The following is a 20,469-nucleotide window of genomic DNA, read 5'->3' on the forward strand; positions in this document are numbered from 1 at the left end:
GGGTGCCTGTAATCCCAGCTACTCAGGACTCTGAGGCAGGAGAATTGCTTGTACCCAGGAGGCAGAGGTTGCAATGAACCAAGACCATGCCATTGTACTCCAGCCTGGGTGACAGAGCGAGACTCTATCTCAAAAATAAATAAATAAAAGTATTTAATGAAGTATATGATACCATCTATATATAAACAAAGGACCAATTTTCTTTCAAATCATGACTTCTACATCCATGATTAATGTGGTATTCTATTATAATCAACAACTTTCATTATGTCCCCAGTTATATACTCTTTTTAAAAAAAGGTGGGGGGGCTGTTCTCTATGACTGTTGTGGTACTTCATCTTGATTTTGCTGTGTTCTAGTGACAACATTGTTCTCATGGGGTTATATCTGTTCTATTTTTTAACCTTTAATGAATGATAATTTTTGACACTTTAAAAATTACAGGTTATCTTTTGTGATCTGATTTGCATGTGTATGGGCTTTTTCGTTCCCTACCATTGACTTTTAATTATTTTTTCTGGCCCTGTGATTCCTTTTAACCTTTTGCTTTTATTTTACTATATTATAATTTGCCACATTAGATCCTTTGTACAACAAGGCAGGATATGAATAAATAATTTTATAATTCAGTATTAATTACAGTTTTTCCATGTAAGAATAAAGATAATTTGGAATGTTTTAGAAAATTAGCAATTCCTCTGCATTTCTTATTTCAATTATCATGGCAACATTAAAGGTTTTGTAAAACTAGTACATAAGTAACATCTTTAAGTTTACTACTTCTAAAAGAAATATCTATATTCCACTGTTTTGAGTAGAAAGTAAAAATTTGTATGTAACAATTATTGGAAATGGGATCTTGCTTATGAGTATTCAAATGAACACATCTCATATTCTTGACCTTTGCATCATTAATTCAGACAGTCAAGTAGCTTGACATTAGAACGTATTTAGAGGAGTGACTCATTTTTATGATTCATTTTTCTGTTAATTCAATAAACATTTTCTTGTAGCAGCCTTTATTAGTATATCTTCTAATGCGTTATTTTTAAGCTTTCAACTTCACTTAAATATCTTGTTTCTTAGCTGTTTCCTCAGTGACTAAATGTTCCAGTTGTTACTTTCAATCTATAACAGCTGCAAGAACAACTCTTCTTTCCAAGCCAGCTCTCCTAAATTCCCGTTGTTAGAGTTGGTATCTATATTTAGCTGGTGGGATTAAATTGCAAAGGCTTCAAGCTGGGCAAAGCACACTGATCTGCCTTTTTACAGCTAGACCTGTGTGCTGCAAGGAGCTAAGGCCTTCAGTGTCCCCTTCCTTACCCAGGTTACTCACAGAATGGATTCCCAGCGGGAACTTGCAGAGGAACTGCGACTTTACCAATCCACCCTTCTTCAGGATGGTCTAAAAGATCTCCTGGATGAGAAAAAATTCATCGATTGCACCCTAAAAGCAGGTGACAAAAGTCTTCCTTGCCACAGATTGATTTTGTCAGCTTGTAGTCCTTACTTCCGTGAGTACTTTTTATCTGAAATTGATGAGGCGAAAAAAAAGGAGGTAGTGCTAGATAATGTGGATCCTGCTATACTTGATTTAATCATCAAATACCTGTACTCTGCCAGTATTGATCTCAATGATGGAAATGTGCAAGATATTTTTGCATTGGCCAGCCGCTTTCAGATCCCCTCAGTGTTTACTGTCTGCGTTTCTTATCTTCAGAAAAGACTTGCTCCTGGTAACTGTCTAGCCATCCTAAGATTAGGACTTCTCCTTGACTGCCCAAGACTCGCCATTTCTGCCCGTGAATTTGTGTCTGATCGCTTTGTACAGATTTGTAAGGAAGAGGACTTTATGCAACTGTCTCCACAGGAACTGATCTCAGTCATTTCAAATGACAGCCTAAATGTGGAAAAAGAAGAAGCAGTATTTGAGGCAGTGATGAAATGGGTGCGAACAGACAAGGAAAACAGGGTTAAAAACCTTAGCGAAGTGTTTGATTGTATCCGTTTTCGCCTTATGACAGAAAAATATTTTAAGGATCATGTTGAGAAAGATGATATAATTAAAAGCAACCCAGACCTCCAGAAAAAAATCAAAGTTCTAAAAGATGCTTTCGCAGGCAAACTCCCAGAACCTAGCAAAAATGTGCAGAAGACTGGGGCTGGTGAGGTGAATGGTGATGTTGGTGATGAAGATTTACTTCCTGGTTACCTGAATGACATTCCCAGGCATGGAATGTTTGTAAAAGACCTCATCCTCTTGGTTAATGACACAGCAGCAGTGGCTTATGACCCCACGGAAAATGAATGCTACCTTACTGCACTGGCTGAGCAGATTCCCAGAAATCATTCCAGCATTGTTACCCAGCAAAATCAGATATATGTGGTAGGAGGACTATACGTGGATGAAGAAAACAAGGATCAACCTCTGCAGTCATACTTCTTCCAGGTAAGAAGGACTTTTTATATACGTAGTTGCTTCAAGGGAAGGCTGTTACTCACCATCCAGTTAGCCAATTTGTGAATTATTCAGGCTGTTTGCATTGTACTCCAATTGATGTCCTATTCTAGTCCCTTGCACTTTTGCTGTATAGAGTGTTGACAGAAAAATATTTGACTGTTTTGTTAATGTGTAATAAAAAGTTTGATGAATAATGAGGTTCTAATTCATGTTTAATGACTTAAGATACTCTTTATACTATTTTTCCAAAAATGCCTTGTTTATAGATGATGGTGACTGTAATCCCTCAAAGCCCAGTATTTTAGTAAAAACTAAATTTATTTTTTCTTAGCAGAGATGGGCTTTCACTATGTTGCCCTGGCTGGTCTCGAACTCCTGGGCTCAAGCAATCCTCCCAGTTTGGCTTCCCAAAGTGCTGGGATTACCGTTGTGAGCCACCGTCCCCTGCTGTAAAAACTAAATTTAATCTTGTATACTCTTACCTATTAAAAATAGGTTAATGTCTTTCCCCAAATAGTTGCCCCAACTCAAAGTTCTTACACATTATAAAGAAGTAATAACTGGTCAGATTTTCTTTTTTAATTTTTTTCTTCTTCTTCTGCTGGCAGCTCTAAATTGGTCAGATTTTCTACCTTCTTCCAAGTTACCCTGAACTCATTTGAAGTTCTTGGAGGTAGCACTTCATCTCTTATTTATAGTTACTGCCTAAAATATAATTTTGTTGAAAATGAAAAAAACTTATGTACATGTTCTACACACTTTGAATTATCTTCTAGGAAAAACTGTCTACACAGAGGTCGCTAATTTGAATTAATTATAGTTAGAAATTTTTATTATATCACATTTATTTGGATCAGAGATATACTTAGACATTATTAGAACTTAACAATCTGTTTTGTGAAACCACAGAATTTTCCAAGAAAATTAATTCTCTTAAAGCAATAGACCCTTAGTTGTTTGAAAGGAGTTTGTCTTATATTATCAATGTGTTATATTTTTATCAGTTTATGAAGGAGTTGGCTTAGCCTTTGTCTTCAATAATGCCAATACTGAAACTTTGTAGCTTACAACTGGCTCAAAAGAGTTTGTTTAGGTCATAGCTAATCATGGCCTGGGGCTTACGGGCACTTTAGTTGGAAAGGCCAAAGATAAGCAAGTATACAATGTGATACCACAGTCCAGTATGCTCTCAAAAAGTGTGTGACATACTTTGCATTCACAAAATACTATTATACCTTTAATCAACTTTTTCTAATCTTGAAAAGTGTACTTGTAATAATACATATTAATCATGTTTCTTAATTTTCCAAGTTCCAGTGAAGAATGTTGTAAGTATTTGAATGTGGGCCAGAAAATTTCCTAAGCCCTAATTTTAAAGTCAAATAAACTTCAAAAAGGGCAAAGTCAATGAAAAAGGCTATAAATACATCCAGGAAGTAAGAATGTTATCAAAACAGATAGATAGATGACAGACATATAGGTAGATACCTACAAATGACAGATCCACAGAATAGTTGTTGCCATAGAATGACTCTCCAAAATTACTAGAGTTTTAAATTTCATTTCATATTTAATTTATCGAATGTATCTGTAACACAGTCCTTTTTACTTTCAAGTGTTCAGTTTAATCTTTATCCTTCTCTTCCAGCCTGATAAAACCCTTACTTTTACTGACAGAGCTTCTTATTTTTGGTTCAAGAAACCTACTTAATGTTCTTTATAACCACAATAACAGTTATGCAAAGTTGGAAGGTCAACTCCCTCTCACTGCAAATGCCTTGCTGCTTTTAAAAGGCACTAACAGAACAGTATGCCAGGATAAAAACACTTCACCATAAAAGAGGGTTGTGATTCATCAGACAATATTTATATGAGAATTTCAGGTTTTATATTTTACTGCTTGTCACATCTATTTAAAACGCATTAATTTAGAAGTAATTTGACCTTTGATTGTATGCTGTAAATAGATTATGAGAATTTTTTACCTTGGTAAGAGAGGGGTTTTTTTCCCCCACTCATTAATTTGATGAATTAATAGATTCATCAAATTTTTGAACAGGTCTTAAAGTAATCTAGGTCCAAACCCTAATTTTAACAATGAGGAAAGTTGAACTCAGAGAAGTTAAATAGCTTGATAGCTCCTCTATAAAAGAGACTGGCAGGTAGTCCACTGTTCCATCTGCTAGAGAAAATGCCCTCCAACAGGTAATATCGGAAGGTAGACAGTACTGTACAGTATGAGAGTTAAGCCCACAAGTATGGGATTATGAAGGCTGCTGTTCCATTTTTTAAAACCAACTATGGATGTAGATGGCTTGGATTTGAATATCACCTAAAAGCTCTGTGTATTTGGGAAATTTATTTAATCTTCCTGTGCCTCAGTTTCCTCATCTGTAAAACGGGGATGATAGAAATGCCTATCCTGGAGAACTAAATGAGGTTACCTGTGTAAAGCATTTAGTTCAAAGCCTATGACCACAGTCAAAACCCCATAAATGTTCATTACTAATTCTACTATATTACACACCACATTCATGATCAAAGAATTTCTTTCAAAAGTGAAAACATAAAGGATCAAAATCTAGCTGTTGAAATTAGTGAATGCAAAGCTAACAATGCACATGTGGAGATTAAACCTCTCATGTCATCTAGTCTTAACTAGTGCTTTGTTTAACTGAGGTTACTAGACCACATATAGATAGGCTTCCACAGATAACCCTGTCTATACCACGGCCATTTGTATGCACATCTATTCTTAGTATCCGATGAAACTGGGTTTTATTCATTTTATTTTTGCAATCTAGAAGTGGCACCAGAGAGAACAACAAATCTGCAACTGTACTCTTGCAGAAAACAGTTTTCTTGTGCCTTAGTGTGCTAAAATGCAAAGTGTAAAATCTTTAAATTACCAAAAGTAAGTGTTGAAACAGATGCCACTATGCCAGAATCATCTACCCCAGAGGATGGGTACAAAGAGATTTTCTTCCTTGGGAAAATCTTAAGCTTGCAGAAGTGGTGGTGAGCAAAAATGAGCAGTTACTTATTAATATAAATCAAAAAAAAAAAAAAATAGAGTGTTTCGAGTGACTCCCAACAACACACTAGGAAATTCACTTTAACACCTGCCTGTATCAGAAATAATAAAGCAAAACATAGAGAACCTAAAATGTTTTTAAAGAAAGAAAAAAAGATATTGCCCAACATCCTAGTTGTCTGTGGACTGAGCGACAGGTCCAGCTGTCCCAGCTGCTGGCATGGGGAGCATGTTAAATATAGCATGCAGGGGTCATTCACATTCTGTGAACCTCCCTGCTCTGACAACATTTCTTTCCCCAGTGTCCTGAAAGTATTAGGATCTTGTATTTCAAAGCTGGACAAGGCAATATGGGAGAAAATTTGACAAGAAACCTCACGATTCTAATTAACCTCTGGTGATTCTATTGTATTTTATTTTTTCTTTTCTTGAAGCTTGAAGATTTTGATATCTTTATCTGGTAGGCCAGGTAGATTTAATCATTCTTCTTGGTAATTGTGAGCTACAATATGATACTTTGGGGTTGTAGTTTTATTTACTTGTGAGATATTTGACTATCTCGATGATTTCTAAACAACATATATAGGATAACTTTTTTTTTGCTGTACTTGTAACTTTTTTCTAACAAGCTCCACAATCCCTCATATATATTTTTTTCAGCTTGACAGTATAGCATCTGAATGGGTTGGACTTCCACCTCTGCCTTCAGCCAGGTGTCTCTTCGGTCTGGGAGAGGTAGATGATAAAATCTATGTAGTTGCAGGCAAAGACCTTCAAACAGAGGCTTCGCTGGATTCGGTATTATGCTATGATCCTGTGTAAGTTGGCATGATATTCCTGTTCCCTAAGCATTCAAGTATATGCGTGCCTATAACATATTCATATTTTCAGAACCTGGAATTTACTGAAAGTGTATAAATTCTGTCTCATTTAATTTTAGGGCTGCAAAATGGAATGAAGTAAAAAAACTTCCTATCAAAGTCTATGGCCATAATGTGATTTCACATAAAGGGATGATATATTGTCTAGGAGGAAAGACAGATGACAAGTAAGTACCCTGAACTCTCATGATTTATGTCCAAATGACTTTTTATTAGAAAGGTTTCTTCCTCTTTTCTTTTCTTTTTTTTTTTTTTGAGATGGAGTTTCGCTCTTGTTGCCCAGGCTGGTGTGCAATGGTGCGATCTCGGCTCACTGCAATCTCCATCTCCTGGGTTCAAGCGATTCTCCTGTCTCAGCCTCCCGAGTAGCTGGAATTACAGGCATGCTCCATCATGCCCGGCTAATTTTGTATTTTTCGTAGAGATGGGGGTTTCTCCATGTTGGTCAGACTGGTCTTGAACTCCTGACCTCAGGTGATCTGCCTGCCTCAGCCTCCTGAAATGTTGGGATTACAGGTATGAACCACAGCGCCCAGCCCTCTCCTCTTTTCATTTGGATCTGCCCACTGAAATGGGACATGGTTCTCACCTATCATATTGTGGAGGGAAAACCTTAAAATTTCAAGTCGCTGAAGTAAACATGTAGATACTCAGCTTACTGCTAGGAATGAGCCGAATACCCCAATCATAAGCATCCTTACAGTCCAGGCAGCATCTAGGAGCATAATCAAGTCCTGTATTTCACTGATTTGTTATTGTATTTTACTACATTAAAACCAACGGGCTTTCTTATTCATTTAGCCATAAGTAGATAAAAATGTAAATGTACTCTTTAATGTAGTATTTAAAATATATCTTCTAAGACAATTGTGCATAAAAAATATCATGGATTTGTACTTTACATTCATAAGAGGGACTTTAGATAGGTCAGTTTGAAAGAAAAGCGTAGTGATTGAAAAGAGGGAAGTAAAAAAGACAAAAGAAAAACAAAAATTTAAGGCAGTTATTTCTTCAACAGTGTTCTTCCACATATTTACTCCCTGACAGAGGTAATACTCAAAATGGCTTCCAACTGTTCAAAACTGAGCTCCCAGTAGCACCCAGTATCTTGTGAGAAAACCAGGATGAGGTTTCATATATAAACCTTACTTGAGTTCTAGTCAATTCTCAAGGAACTGGTAATTGGGAAAGAGATCTTATAACCCAGAGAGTGGAGAAGTGAGTTCCGAATGCTTCAGAGACAGTCAAACCGGTATAGCCTGTCTAGTAAAATAAGCATTTTCAGTTTAGATGGTGAGAACTAATATTCTGCCCCTGAAAAATCTGCCTGATTTGGCTTGTCATCATTTGCCCAGGCCATTGAATTAATAGAGATGTCCAACCTTGAAAAGGGAGCCAAAATTAAGAATTGTGAGGGAAAAGCAGGAAAGGAGAGTAAAATATGGAAATGTGTTAGATGTCAAGAACTCTATTCTGGAGTTAATGATTAATGGATATTAGTCAATTAAAATGGTAAATGTAGCACAGAAAAGGCAATTTTAAAAAGCAATGGTTTTTAAACATCTACCTGTATTCAAAGATAACATATTCTAAAATTTTTATATCCTCCCTAATCCCAGCTATTCCTATCTAATGCAAAGGAAGGTATATTATATGCTCACCTGGTGTCAGATCTTATTTTGGGCGTTTTTCCTGAGTAAATTGAATGGAAAATCACTACTAAAGAGCATTCTGAGTTTGGAAACACAGGAACCCTTCCAAATGATTTAAATTGTTTCCTTCAAGTAGCATTAGTAACTAGGAAATTGATATGTCAGTAAGAAGCATACAGTTCTTGTCAGTAGGAATATATTAATCTTGAGAATATGATTAACCAACACAACACTGCTTGACAAATGTCAAAGTCAAGAACTTTGAAATGAGTCATTATCTAAAAGTAAGAGCTGGGCTGGGTGTGGTGGCTCATGCCTGTAATCCCAGCACTTTGGGAGGCCGAGGCAGGCGGATCACCTGAGGTCGGGAGTTTGAGACCAGCCTGACCAACGTGGAGAAACCCCATCTCTACTAAAAATACAAAATTAACCAGGCGTGGTGGCATTCACCTGTAATCCCAGCTACTCGGGAGGCTGAGGCAGGAGAATCGCTTGAACCCGGGAGACAGAGTTTGCAGTGAGCCGAGATTGCGCCACTGCACTCCAGCCTGGGCAACAAGAGCAAAACTCCATCTCCAAAAATAAATAAACAAATAAAAGTAAATGCTGAATTGCACCAGTTCCCAGTAATGAATTTGAAGAACATGATTTTGGATAATGTTCTTATCAAGAAGTGTTCAAATGATACCAATAGTCAAATATTAGAGGAACTGCTTCTACTCCAGATAACTGATCTTTTACACAATTAAGAAAAAAATTGTCCTCACAAAAAAGTTGAGGTGTTTTTCATCACCAGATATATCCGATTAATCAATTATTATTTGAAATTCTGAACTCCCATCAAATTATAGATAACTTCAAGGAACCATAAGAAACATACTAAGGGCGGGGCACAGTGGCTCACACCTGTAATCCCAGCACTTTGGAAGGCCAAAGCTGGAGGATCACTTGAGCTCAGGAGTTCGAGACCAGCCTGAGCAACATGGCGAAACCCTGTGTCTACCAAGCATACAAAAAATTAGCTAGGCGCAATGGTGCACGCCTGTGGTCCCAGCTACCTGGGAAGCTGAGATGGAAGGATCACTTGAGCCCTGGATGCAGAGGTTGCAGTGAACCAAGATCACACCACTGCACTGCAGCCTGGGTGGCACAGTGAATAATAATTCAGATGAGTCCAGGTCTTTCTGGTAGCATTTAGCATGTAAAACTGTTCTCATGATTCATCAGCTCAAATGATTCGTTGTCTAATCCATAGTCCCAGATTTCTTAAAATGCACTGCTATGTTAGTGCTAATATAAAATGATATATCATATAAAATTTAAAGTAGGTATATTTGCACCTAATTTTTTTTTTTTTTTTTTTGAGACGGAGTCTCGCTCTGTCATCTGGGCTGGAGTGCAGTGGCCGAATCTCAGCTCACTGCAAGCTCCGCCTCCCAGGTTTACGCCATTCTCCTGCCTCAGCCTCCCGAGTAGCTGGGACTACAGGCACCCGCCACCTCGCCCGGCTAGTTTTTTGTATTTTTTAGTAGAGATGGGGTTTCACGGGGTTAACCAGGATGGTCTCGATCTCCTGACCTTGTGATCCGCCTGTCTCGGCCTCCCAAAGTGCTGGGATTACAGGCTTGAGCCACCGCGCCTGGCCTGCACCTAATTATTTTTTTAAGTTAACTTATTCATTCCTAGGATATTCAGATAATAAATAAACCTACCATTTGTTATTGAGGTGCAATAAAAGGTTTATGATTTTATTTTTTACTAAAATAGAGTAAAAAAACTTCAATTGAATTTAGTACATAACGATTAAAATCAGCTGTGCCTGGGCTTCTAAGCAGCTATCCAGAAGTAAAGGTACCCTATCTTCCAATAGTATAATTAAGTTATAGTTTTGGTCCCCACATTTGGGCTTGTCCTTTGCTTAGTGGCATATGTTCAAATTAAGAATTCTTTGGAGTTTTTCTGATCTTCTGCCTTACTACATATTTCTTATGACAAGCAAAGCCAAATTATTAGTGAAAGTGCTTTCGAAAAAAGAAGGTTCTAAAAGGAACATTTGTTTTTCTGTTTACAGAAAATGTACAAACAGAGTGTTTATCTTCAACCCCAAAAAAGGAGATTGGAAAGATCTGGCTCCAATGAAAACTCCTCGTTCCATGTTTGGAGTAGCAGTCCATAAAGGCAAAATTGTGATTGCAGGAGGTGTCACTGAAGATGGTCTTTCAGCTTCAGTTGAAGCTTTTGATCTTACAACCAATAAGTGAGTTGCCACATCTCAGTATATAGCATATGAACAACTATACATTTTAATTATTAACTTTGGATGAAAAGTAATCTTTCCAATTAGGATGTGGGGAGGGGAGGGTACAGAACCACAGATTACAGAGGAAGTATTTTCATCTGGATTTGTTTTGTTGTTACTGGATATAAATCTCCTCTAACATTCTGATGCATTACATGTTTGTAATTTGGAACATATGACCCTCAAGTTAGTGTTGTCATGCTCTATTTGTCCTTGTTATTAACTTTGTAAATTTAGAAATGCAAAGGTAATACTTGTGAATAATTTTAATTTTTTTATTTTTAAGAGACAAGGTCTGGCTCTGTTGCCCAGACTGGAATGCAATGGCACAATCATAGTTCACTGCTGCCTCAAACTCCTGGGCTCAGGTCATCTTCTTGCCTCAGGCTCCCGAGTAGCTAGGACTACAGGTGCACACCACTATGCCCAGCTAATTTTTGTGGGGTTTTTTTGTTTTGTTTTTCGTTATTTTTTTTTTTTCCACAGACAGGGTCTCACTATGTTGTCCAGGCTGGTCTTGAACTCCCAGCCTCAAATGATCCTCCCACCTTGGCCTCCCAAAGTGCTAGGATTCTAAGTGTGAGCCAGCACACCTGGCCCTGAATAATTGTCTAGGTGTAGATGGATATATATGTCTCTGTGGAATTATTTGATTTTAAATTAGTTTTTTTAAGTATGAAAAGATCTTCACTTGTTAATGATTGATATCTGTAAAGTATGAATGCTTTAGAAGTTTTCATTCCTTTATGCTGTTTATAATTTTATTAAAATTTTCATTTTTAAGCTTTTATTGATTTAATGTGAAAAGATATTTGACAGCTATTCTTCATATAAAATTGGTCTTTTAAACATTTTTGAGCTCACACATCTGGAGGAGTACATACCTTTTATATTCCTAGTTTAGCAATGAAGAAAAAAAGGTAACTATTATTAGTCTTTTTAGAAACATGTATGCCTGACTACAAAACAGACTTTAGTATCTGAAAATTACAAGGAACTTTTGTGGAACGTGATTTAATTTATCATTAAAAATAATGTTTTTGAAAACTGTAATATGGGTAAACACTCATGATGTAAGTTAAGAAGCAACACACAAAATTGTAAATATCTTCTTAGTTTCATCTATATGTATGGACATGCTTTTTAAAAAGATGACAAAATTACACCAAATTGTTCCAAATTGTTGCTTGTGATTATGGAGATAGTTGTTTTCTTGTATACCTTTCTGTACTTTCCAGATTTTCTCAAACTTTTTTTTTTTTTTTGAGACAGAATCTCTCTGAGTCACACAGGCTGGAGTACAGATTTTCTATAATGTACATATATTATTTTTATAATTAGAAAAACAGATATGTAAAGAAAAACTATGGGGCCGGGCATGGTGGCTCACGCCTGTAATCCCAGCAGTTTGGGAGGCTGAGGTGGGCAGATCATGAGGTCAAGAGTTCGAGACCAGCCTGGCCAACATAGTGAAACCCTGTCTCTTCTAAAAATACAAAAATTAGCTGGATGTGGTGGCATGTGTCTGTAGTCCCAGCTACTCGGGAGACTGAGGCAGGAAAATCACTTAAACCCAGGAGGTGGAGGTTGCAGTGAGACCACGCCATTGCACTCCAGCCTGGGTGACAGAGTAAGACTCTGTCTCAAAAAAAAAAAAAAAAAAGAAAAGAAAAAGAAAAGAAAAACTATGAAGTCTACTTTAATGCCAGAGTAACAGAATACCTACCAAAATGACTAAATCATTCTAGATTCTTGATACTTCCAACTAATTAGATTGATTTTATCTTTAGTTGTCCTATTTCAGATAGCTGTCAACATTAAAAAGTTCCCTTAAATCCTTTATAAAAATAATGAAAGTATAAATCATTAAAAAGAAAATTTGTATCCCTGGTTCCAACGCTATCCTTATGTGCCTTTATTGCAAAGGATTTGGAGTATTCAGATGAAATCCAACACAGTAGCAGGTTAGAGGTTTAGGAGCCCTAGAAGTGCCACAACCCCCGACTGTTTGTGACACACAAAGTTTGGTAAACACTGCTAACTGAAGTATTCTAGGGTTGACTTTCTTTTTTTTCTTTTTTTTTTTTTTTGAGGCAGAATTTTGTTCTTGTTGCCTGGGCTGGAGTGCAATGGCGCTATCTTGGCTCACTGCAATATCCACCTCCCAGATTCAAATGATTTTCCTGCCTCAGCCTCCTGAGTAGCTGGGATTACAGGTGTGTGCCACCACGCTCGGCTAATTTTTTGTATTTTTAGTAGAGATGGGGTTTCACCATGTTGATCAGGCTGGTCTCGAACTCCTGACCTCAGGTAATCCACCCACCTCGGCCTCCCAAAGTGTTAGGATAACAGGCATGAGCCACCGTGCCCAGCCTTAGGGTTGCCATATTGAAGACTTTATATTTAATGAAGTTACATCTTTCAAATATTTTCTAGTAGCAAACTTAGTTGTTTACTTTTAGATGCCTATGCTCCTTGAATTTTTTTTTCCCCCTCTTAAAGACAGGGTTTTGCTCTATCACCCAGGCTGGAATGCAGCAGTGAGATCATAGCTCACCACAGCCTTGACCTCAAGGGCTCAAGAGATCCTCCCAAGTAGCTGGGACTATAGGGACATACCACCAGTCCTGGCTCTTTTTTTTTTGTAAAGACAGTCTCATTTTGTTGCCCAGGCTGATCTCATACTCCTTGGGCTCAAGCAGTTCTCCTGCCTCAGTCTCCCAAAGTGCTGGGATTACAGGCATGAGCCACCGCACCCGGCCACTACTTGAATATTTATTTATTTATTTATTTATTTATTTATTTATTTATTTATTTATTTATTTATTTTATTTAGATGGAGCCTCGCTCTGTTGCCCAGGCCGGAGTGCAGTGGCGCAATCTCAGCTCACTGCAACCTCCACCTCCCAGATTCAAGTGATTCTCCTGCCTCAGCCTCCCAAATAACTGAGATTACAAGTGCGTGTCACCATGCCTGGCAAATTTTTTGTATTTTTGGTAGAGATGGGGTTTCACCATGTTGGTCAGGCTGGTCTCAAACTCCTGACCTCAGGTGATCTACCCATCTCAGCCTCCCAAAGTGCTGGGATTACAGGCATGAGCCACCATGCCTGGCTGCCTGGGCACTACTTGAATTTTTAAATTATGATTTCCTATAATTGTTCAGTAAGCACATCTGGCATTTCTTTAAGTTTTACATTGACTATATTTTTAATGATACCTAGATGGGATGTAATGACTGAATTTCCCCAAGAAAGAAGCTCCATCAGTTTGGTCAGCCTGGCTGGATCTCTGTATGCAATTGGTGGTTTTGCTATGATTCAACTGGAGTCTAAAGAATTTGCACCCACTGAAGTCAATGACATATGGAAGTAAGTTCTCATCATTTCAATTTTCAGAATCACATATTAAATCAGATGACTGATAAACTATTTTGTAGTAAATAATAAGCCAGATTTTCCCAACATGCAAGCTACTTCTCGGTAGTAGACTAAACACTTCAAACCTAATTGAACTTTTGTACATGCCACTTACTTGAACAAGTAACTACTTCTAGTTAGCTGTGAGCCTGGGAAAGAAATTATCTGGGCCTGTTTCTTACAGTAAAATGAGAGTTGGACCTTTGATACTCTCAGCTTCATTCCAGCTCTAAGAGTGTGATGCTATAGGCATCCAGTAGAACAAAAGCCTCTTTGCTCCAGAGTAGTTTATTTCCTAACAAAACAGAGTTCTAAAAAAAAATTACTTTTTTACTTTATTTATTTATTTATTTTTGAGACAGACTTTCTGTCGCCCAGGCTGGAGTACAATGGCAGGATCTCAGCTCCATGCAACCTCGCCTCCCAGGTTCAAGCGATTCTCCTGCCTCAGCCTCCCGAGTAGCTGGGATTACAGGCATATGCCACCACGCCCAGCAAATTTTTATACTTTTAGTAGAGATGGAGTTTTGCCATGTTGGCCAGGCTGGTCTCGAACTCCTGACCTCAGGTGATCCACCTGCCTCAGTCTTCCAAAGTGGTAGGATTACAGGTGTAAGCCACGGCGCCTGGCCTAAAGAAACATTTAACCTGTTGAGTTTTCCATGACTTCATTAGTTCTGTTTTCAATCTAATTTAAACAGCCTTCCAATTGTTTGAGGATTCAGCTAACAATTGCTTTTTTAAAATGAAAAAAGTCAAAATAGCAATCCATTTTACCTGCCTGGAGGTGCCAGGCAGTTCTCCTAAGTATGACGCTTGAAACTGTTACTCAATTGAATGATTTTAGTGAGGCTATGAAAAAAAAAGTATGTTTTTATTTTATTTTGAGCTGAGGTCGCACCACTGCAATCCAGCCTCAGCAACAGAGTGAGACTCTTGTCTCCAAAAAAAAAAAAGAAAAAAGAAAGAATCCCAGACCCTACTGAATGAGAATCTGTATTTTTTAGCAAGATTCCCAGGTGAATTGTTTGCACATTTAAGTTTGTAAGTACAGCTCTGGAAGAGTGCCATTTATACTTAATCAGTGAAGGCATACCACCAAGCCTGAGAGTGAAAAGTGGGTATTTGTTCTATACCTCAACCAGCAGATGCTTTATTCCCAGATGCTGAACTAAAAAGGCTGAAAAGCTGGCACCTTAACCAAACAATGATTTGTGCATTAGACATCATTTCCCCGTGTTGTAATATTAACTAGCTGTGTAAAGGGCAAGAAAAAAAGTGACTATACAAGGAAATTTACTATTATCCCTCCTCCCCCCAAAAAAGAGGAAGAGAAAAAAAAAGAGATTTCCACAGAGCAAAGAGGCTAGAATTAGCAAGACAGTGAGATGGGGAAAAGCTGGAAGCAGTAGGAAAAAAAGATGAACTAATGAAGGCTGGGAAGGTTAGGGTTTTTTGGAAAACAGGGCCAGGTACTAAGTATATAAATGGGCAGTGATTCTCAACCCTAGCTATATGTTACAATCATCTGGGATGCTTTTAAAATGTGTCTGGGCCTTAACATAGACCAATTATATCAACATTTCTGGAGTTAGAGTTGAGCATCCCTAGTTCCTAAAATGTTCCCAGATTTTTTTTTTTTTTTTTTTTTTTTTAATTGGTGAAACAGAGTCTCACCCTGTCGCCCAGGCTGTAGTGCAGTGGTACGATCTTGGTTCATTGCAACCTCTGGCTCCCGGGTTCAAGCGATTCTCCTACCTCAGCCTCCAGAGTAGCTGGGACTACAGGTGTGCACCACCACACCAGGCTAATTTTTGTATTTTTAGCAGAGATGGGGTTTCGCCATATTGGCCAGGCTGGTCTTGAACTCCTGACCTCAGGTGATCTGCCCGCTTCAGCCTCCCACAGTGCTGGGATTACAGGCATGAGCCACTGAGCCCAGCCCCAGATTATTCTAATCAGCAGCCAGGGTTGAGAAACACTGATATTAAGTAATTGTGCTGTCAATCAGTGGAACCTCCCTGAAGCCCTCCTGGTTCCTAAGGGTTATCAAAAGCCATGCTGCCCCTGCAGGGAAGTTACAGGCAACAAAAGAAAGTACAGAATCTCCTGCTATAAAAGTGGCCCTGACATTGTTCAGGGGAACCTAAGAAAGGGATCCTCTCTGATTGTGGTTTATTTTGCGATTAGGGCAGTGGTTCCCAAAGTTGCCTGCACAGTGGAATCACCAGGGTGCTTCAAAAAATACTAATACCTCTGTCCCACTCATATTGACTGATTTAATTGGTCTGAAGTATGGCCTGGCCTTTGGAGATTTTAAAAGATCCCTGGATGTTTCTATATGTGTAGACAAGTTTGGGAACCACTGGATTGGGTAAAGAGAAGAGGGGAGCATTCATCACTATCTGCTTGGCTATTTTAAGACTGGTATTTTCTAATTTGGGGTAGGATCTGAAGCATGATTCTCAAACTTCGCTGCATATTAGAATCACTTGGGGAGCTTTAAAAAAATCCTGATACCCAGGCCACCCTTCATACCAATTAACTCACTCTCTGGGAGTAGGACCTAGGCATCAGTAGCTTTAACATCTCCAGATGGTTCTATTGTGCAATTAAGTTTGAGAACCAGTGATCTACTACAGTGGTTCCCAAAGCAGCATCAGCATCACCTGGGTACTTATCAGAAAAGCAGATTCTCAGGTCTCACCTCAAATCTGTTGAATTAGAAACTCTGGGGGTGATCGGGCCAGCGATCTGTGTTTTTACAAACCCTCCAGGTGACTTAGATGTGTGTTAAAGTTGAAGGCCGCCGATCTAGAGAAACGCGGCTGCCTATCTGCCCTCAATTTCCTAGCGAACCTCTCTAACCACACATGCAGAGGTGAAAACTCTCAGTATACCACAACTGCCAGGAAGCAAATATTTTTAAACCTCATTTAACCTTAACTTCACTCATATTGTTTAAATGTGGTCACTTTCTTCAGATCATTTAAAACTATCTCTTAATCTGTTGCCCTGAATTTTATATAATTAAGGTTATTCCCTTTATTAGTAGCAAAATACTTTTTGTATTCTTTCCTCTACATAAAAATCACTCAGTGCATGGTACAATTGTTGAGAATTAATTTGGAACATTGATGACAGAGTCTTGCTCTGTTGCCCAGGCTGGAGTGCAAAGGGGCAATCTTGGCTCACTGCAACCTCCGCCTCCCAGGTTCAAGCAGTTCTCCTGAGTAGCTGGGATTACAGGCGCACACCACCATGCCCAGCTAATGTTTATATTTTTAGTAGAGATGGGGTTTTGCCATATTGGCCAGCTGGTCTCAAACTCCTGACCTGAGGTGATCTGCCCCCCTCAGCCTTCCAAACTGCTGGGATCACAAGCGTGAGCCACCACACCTGGCTGATTCGGGGTTAAGTCTTGTGCCAAGTCTTGACAACTTGTGGAAAGATATTAAGGTGGATAAATATATTATTTGTCCTCAGATGCCTTTGGGGCTTGAGGACATTGATATGGGGGGAAAATGAATGAAGGAGATTTAAAATAATTATTAAAAGTAGCTTGTACCTACATAAGATATGCACTGACTTAATTTCATCAATGTTCCAAATTAATTCTCAACAATTGTACCATGCACTGAGTGATTTTTATGTAGAGGAAAGCATACACAAAATATTTTGCTACTAATAAAGGGAATAACCTTAATTATATAAAATTCAGGGCAACAAATTAAGAGATAAATAGTTTTAAATGATCTGAAGAAAGTGACCACATTTAAACAATATGAGTGAAGTCAAGGTTAAATGAGGTTTTAAAATGTTTGCTTCCTGGCAGTTATATTTACTTTCAGCTTGGTCAATCCTAAATAGTGGAATGAAAATGGAGTGATAATTGCTATAATACCATATAAAGGATGATATGAGAAACAAAGAGAAAGCAACAAATTGTGCTGAAGGAAGGTGAGAAAGGTTGCAGAGAGAAGGCAGCATTTAGAAGCTTCCCACACAAAACATTCCAGGCACCAGGCAGAGCAGACATGTTCGGCACACATGGTACAAGGGAATTCAAGTTGTCTGTATCTTTATAACCTTGAATATTCAGAGATGAAGACCAGTTCTTACCTAAGTCAAGTGCGAAATCTAAGAGTAGTCCTCAAACAGAACAATAAAGGGGAAGGGGAACAAATTTTCATAAAGTGACTGCTGTGTATCAGGTGCCATGCTAGGCACTAGTGTATAGGAACAATTGAAGGCATAATTAAGGCTACAGATAGACCCTGCTCTTCCCCAGTTCTTTCTCTTAAGCAAGAGTCTGCTTACTTTGACTCAAAGTGACCAGCCATCTTCATCAGTTCAAAGGTGAATGTTTAACTGCTTAGCTATTTATTCCTCTTCTCTGCAGTCTTTGATTCCCAGAGAAGGCGGAACTGCCTAGGCATCCAGATTAAATACTGTGGCAGTAGTTCAGACACATGCTCATCCAGACAATGCGTACTTCAGAGATATTCAAGTGCTGTTCTACCAGGCAGGTGCATCTTCCTTCCTCTGAGTAAAAGTCACTAGGTTTTTGCAAAGGTCCACATTTGTATACTGAACACAGGGAAACCTATGGAACTAAAAGCTGCTTGTTGATTACTTTTTTTTCCTCCATCAGGTATGAAGATGATAAAAAAGAATGGGCTGGGATGTTGAAGGAAATACGCTATGCTTCAGGAGCTAGTTGCCTAGCAACACGTTTAAATCTCTTCAAACTGTCTAAACTATGAACAAGGTGACAAAACATAGATTGGGAGGTGGTTTGTTTGGTGAATGGGGCTTTAATTTATTGTTTTTTAAAAGCTTGTACAGACACTCATGTAGAAATTATTCAGGAAGTTATTGTCTAAGAGATGAGCAGTAGGTAACAAAACCTCAGTCATTGACTCTTCAATGTAATGATCAGAGATTAAAACCATTTTCTAATAAGAAATTAAATATTCAGTTGAACAAATTATTTTGTGAATCTGTTGCACTCAATGGATTGTGAAGGAGGCTCCTAAATTTGAGTTGTTAATCATTTCATTTGCATTGTTAGGGTATCCTTACACTGATTTTCTACTACAATTGGAAGTGGAGAATATGTGCATCTACATTCAAAAAATGTTTAAAATATGAAAAACCTTTCCTCGTGCTTCAAAATGACAGGAATCCTGTGCATTATACTAAGAATTACATGCCATAAGATGACTTCAGAAATGGTACTTCAGAAGTTTAATAAATGGATGGGGAATTATTTGATGGGGAAAAGTCTCTTGTAAGTAAAAATAGTCAAATTCAAATGGTCTTTTTTCTCCATGCTTTTTGCGACACTGGCATATTATTTGTGGTTTCCAAATCAAATTTTAAAATTTTAAATTTAAACCCAGTAAATCACAGTCTTCAAGCCATTAACTACAGCATCTGTGGCAAGAAGGTGAGGGAGCACCCTTAGACAATGGATTGATTCTTTAAACTGCTGGGGCAGAACTTGGGGTCAGTGGGTGATGTGGAGGAGGATGTATATTCACTGGTTTAAATTTTGGCTACACTCTGTGAAAGGGCTACCTATTTGCTAAATTTCTGATAGCAAGGAAGATGACTGTATTATTTCATTTTCTGGGATGTGATATTCTCCATTCACTGTTTCTTCTTAGTGCATATAGTAAGTTGACTCCTCCTGCTCATAACCATCACATTCAATCTATGCAAGTCCATCAATTAATCATCACTTTTAGCTACACACCAACTTATGAGTCTCACATAGCTTTCATAGACATGTATTGGACTTCTATCCTTACCCATATTATTTTCTGAAAAACCTGACTTGGGACTAATTTGGAACATTCATGATTATTTGTCAAAGAGTTTCATAAAGAACAGATCTAAGTGTCCGTACACCTTTTTTTCCTCTACCATAAATATGGAAATATATTTAACAGAAACAAGTTTTATTTTGGTATTTAAAGTAGAATCCTGATTACTTTTCTATATTGAAAAATACTTTTCTTAATTATAGCATGAATACAGAATCAAGAAATTCCCAAAGTGGAAAATCCTGCAGGTTCTTCAACAAACAAACTGTTAGGAAGAGAAAGGGGCACTTACACAGACTCAAAAGGGTGGAGGAAGAGGGGGCCACAGGGATTATGGTGTCCAGAAATGTACATCTGGGTGATAAAACTGTAAGAAGTACTTACTATAAAATCAGGATTGAGGTTACTTTTGGAGACAGAATGCCAATCTATGTAGATGTAAAATTAAGTTTTAAAATAATGCTTCTTGCAGGGTTTGAGGATGATGATGTTCTGGAATCAGATATGGGTGATAGTTGTACAAATATACTAAAAACCATTGAATTATACACTTTTAAAGGGTGAATTTTATAGTATGGGAATTATATCTCAATGAAAAAATGCTTTGTTTATAACAATCTAAGTTATATAGATAGAAAAATCATCAATCAAAAATATAAGAGTATCTATATAAAGAAAACCATTTGAGCCAGGCGCGGTGGCTCAAGCCTGTAATCCCAGCACTTTGGGAGGCCGAAACGGGCGGATCACGAGGTCAGGAGATCGAGACCATCCTGGCTAACACGGTGAAACCCTGTCTATACTAAAAAATAAAAAAACTAGCTGGGCGAGGTGGCGGGCGCCTGTAGTCCCAGCTACTCGGGAGGCTGAGGCAGGAGAATGGCGTAAACC

General features: G+C 38.1%; 1 protein-coding gene across 2 annotated transcripts; it reads left to right on the forward strand.

The window, feature by feature from the left end:
- The first annotated feature begins 1,102 nt into the window (after positions 1–1,102).
- Positions 1,103–19,068, forward strand: KLHL41 (kelch like family member 41). 2 transcript variants are annotated; one of them, XM_009182392.1, is made up of 7 exons: positions 1,103–2,450; positions 6,157–6,314; positions 6,437–6,544; positions 10,101–10,286; positions 13,553–13,699; positions 18,402–18,518; positions 18,822–19,068. In XM_009182392.1, exons 1-6 carry the CDS (start codon positions 1,341–1,343, stop codon positions 18,511–18,513), a joined length of 1,821 nt encoding a protein of 606 aa, XP_009180656.1. In that variant the 5' UTR covers positions 1,103–1,340; the 3' UTR covers positions 18,514–18,518; positions 18,822–19,068. The 2 variants fall into 2 exon arrangements, with proteins under 2 accessions (XP_009180656.1, XP_009180655.1); XM_009182391.1 differs by having other exon boundaries at positions 18,402–19,068.
- The last annotated feature ends 1,401 nt before the right edge of the window (positions 19,069–20,469 follow it).

This window comes from Papio anubis, chromosome 10 (assembly GCF_008728515.1).
Source record: "Papio anubis isolate 15944 chromosome 10, Panubis1.0, whole genome shotgun sequence".
NCBI classification, from domain to species: domain Eukaryota; kingdom Metazoa; phylum Chordata; class Mammalia; order Primates; family Cercopithecidae; genus Papio; species Papio anubis.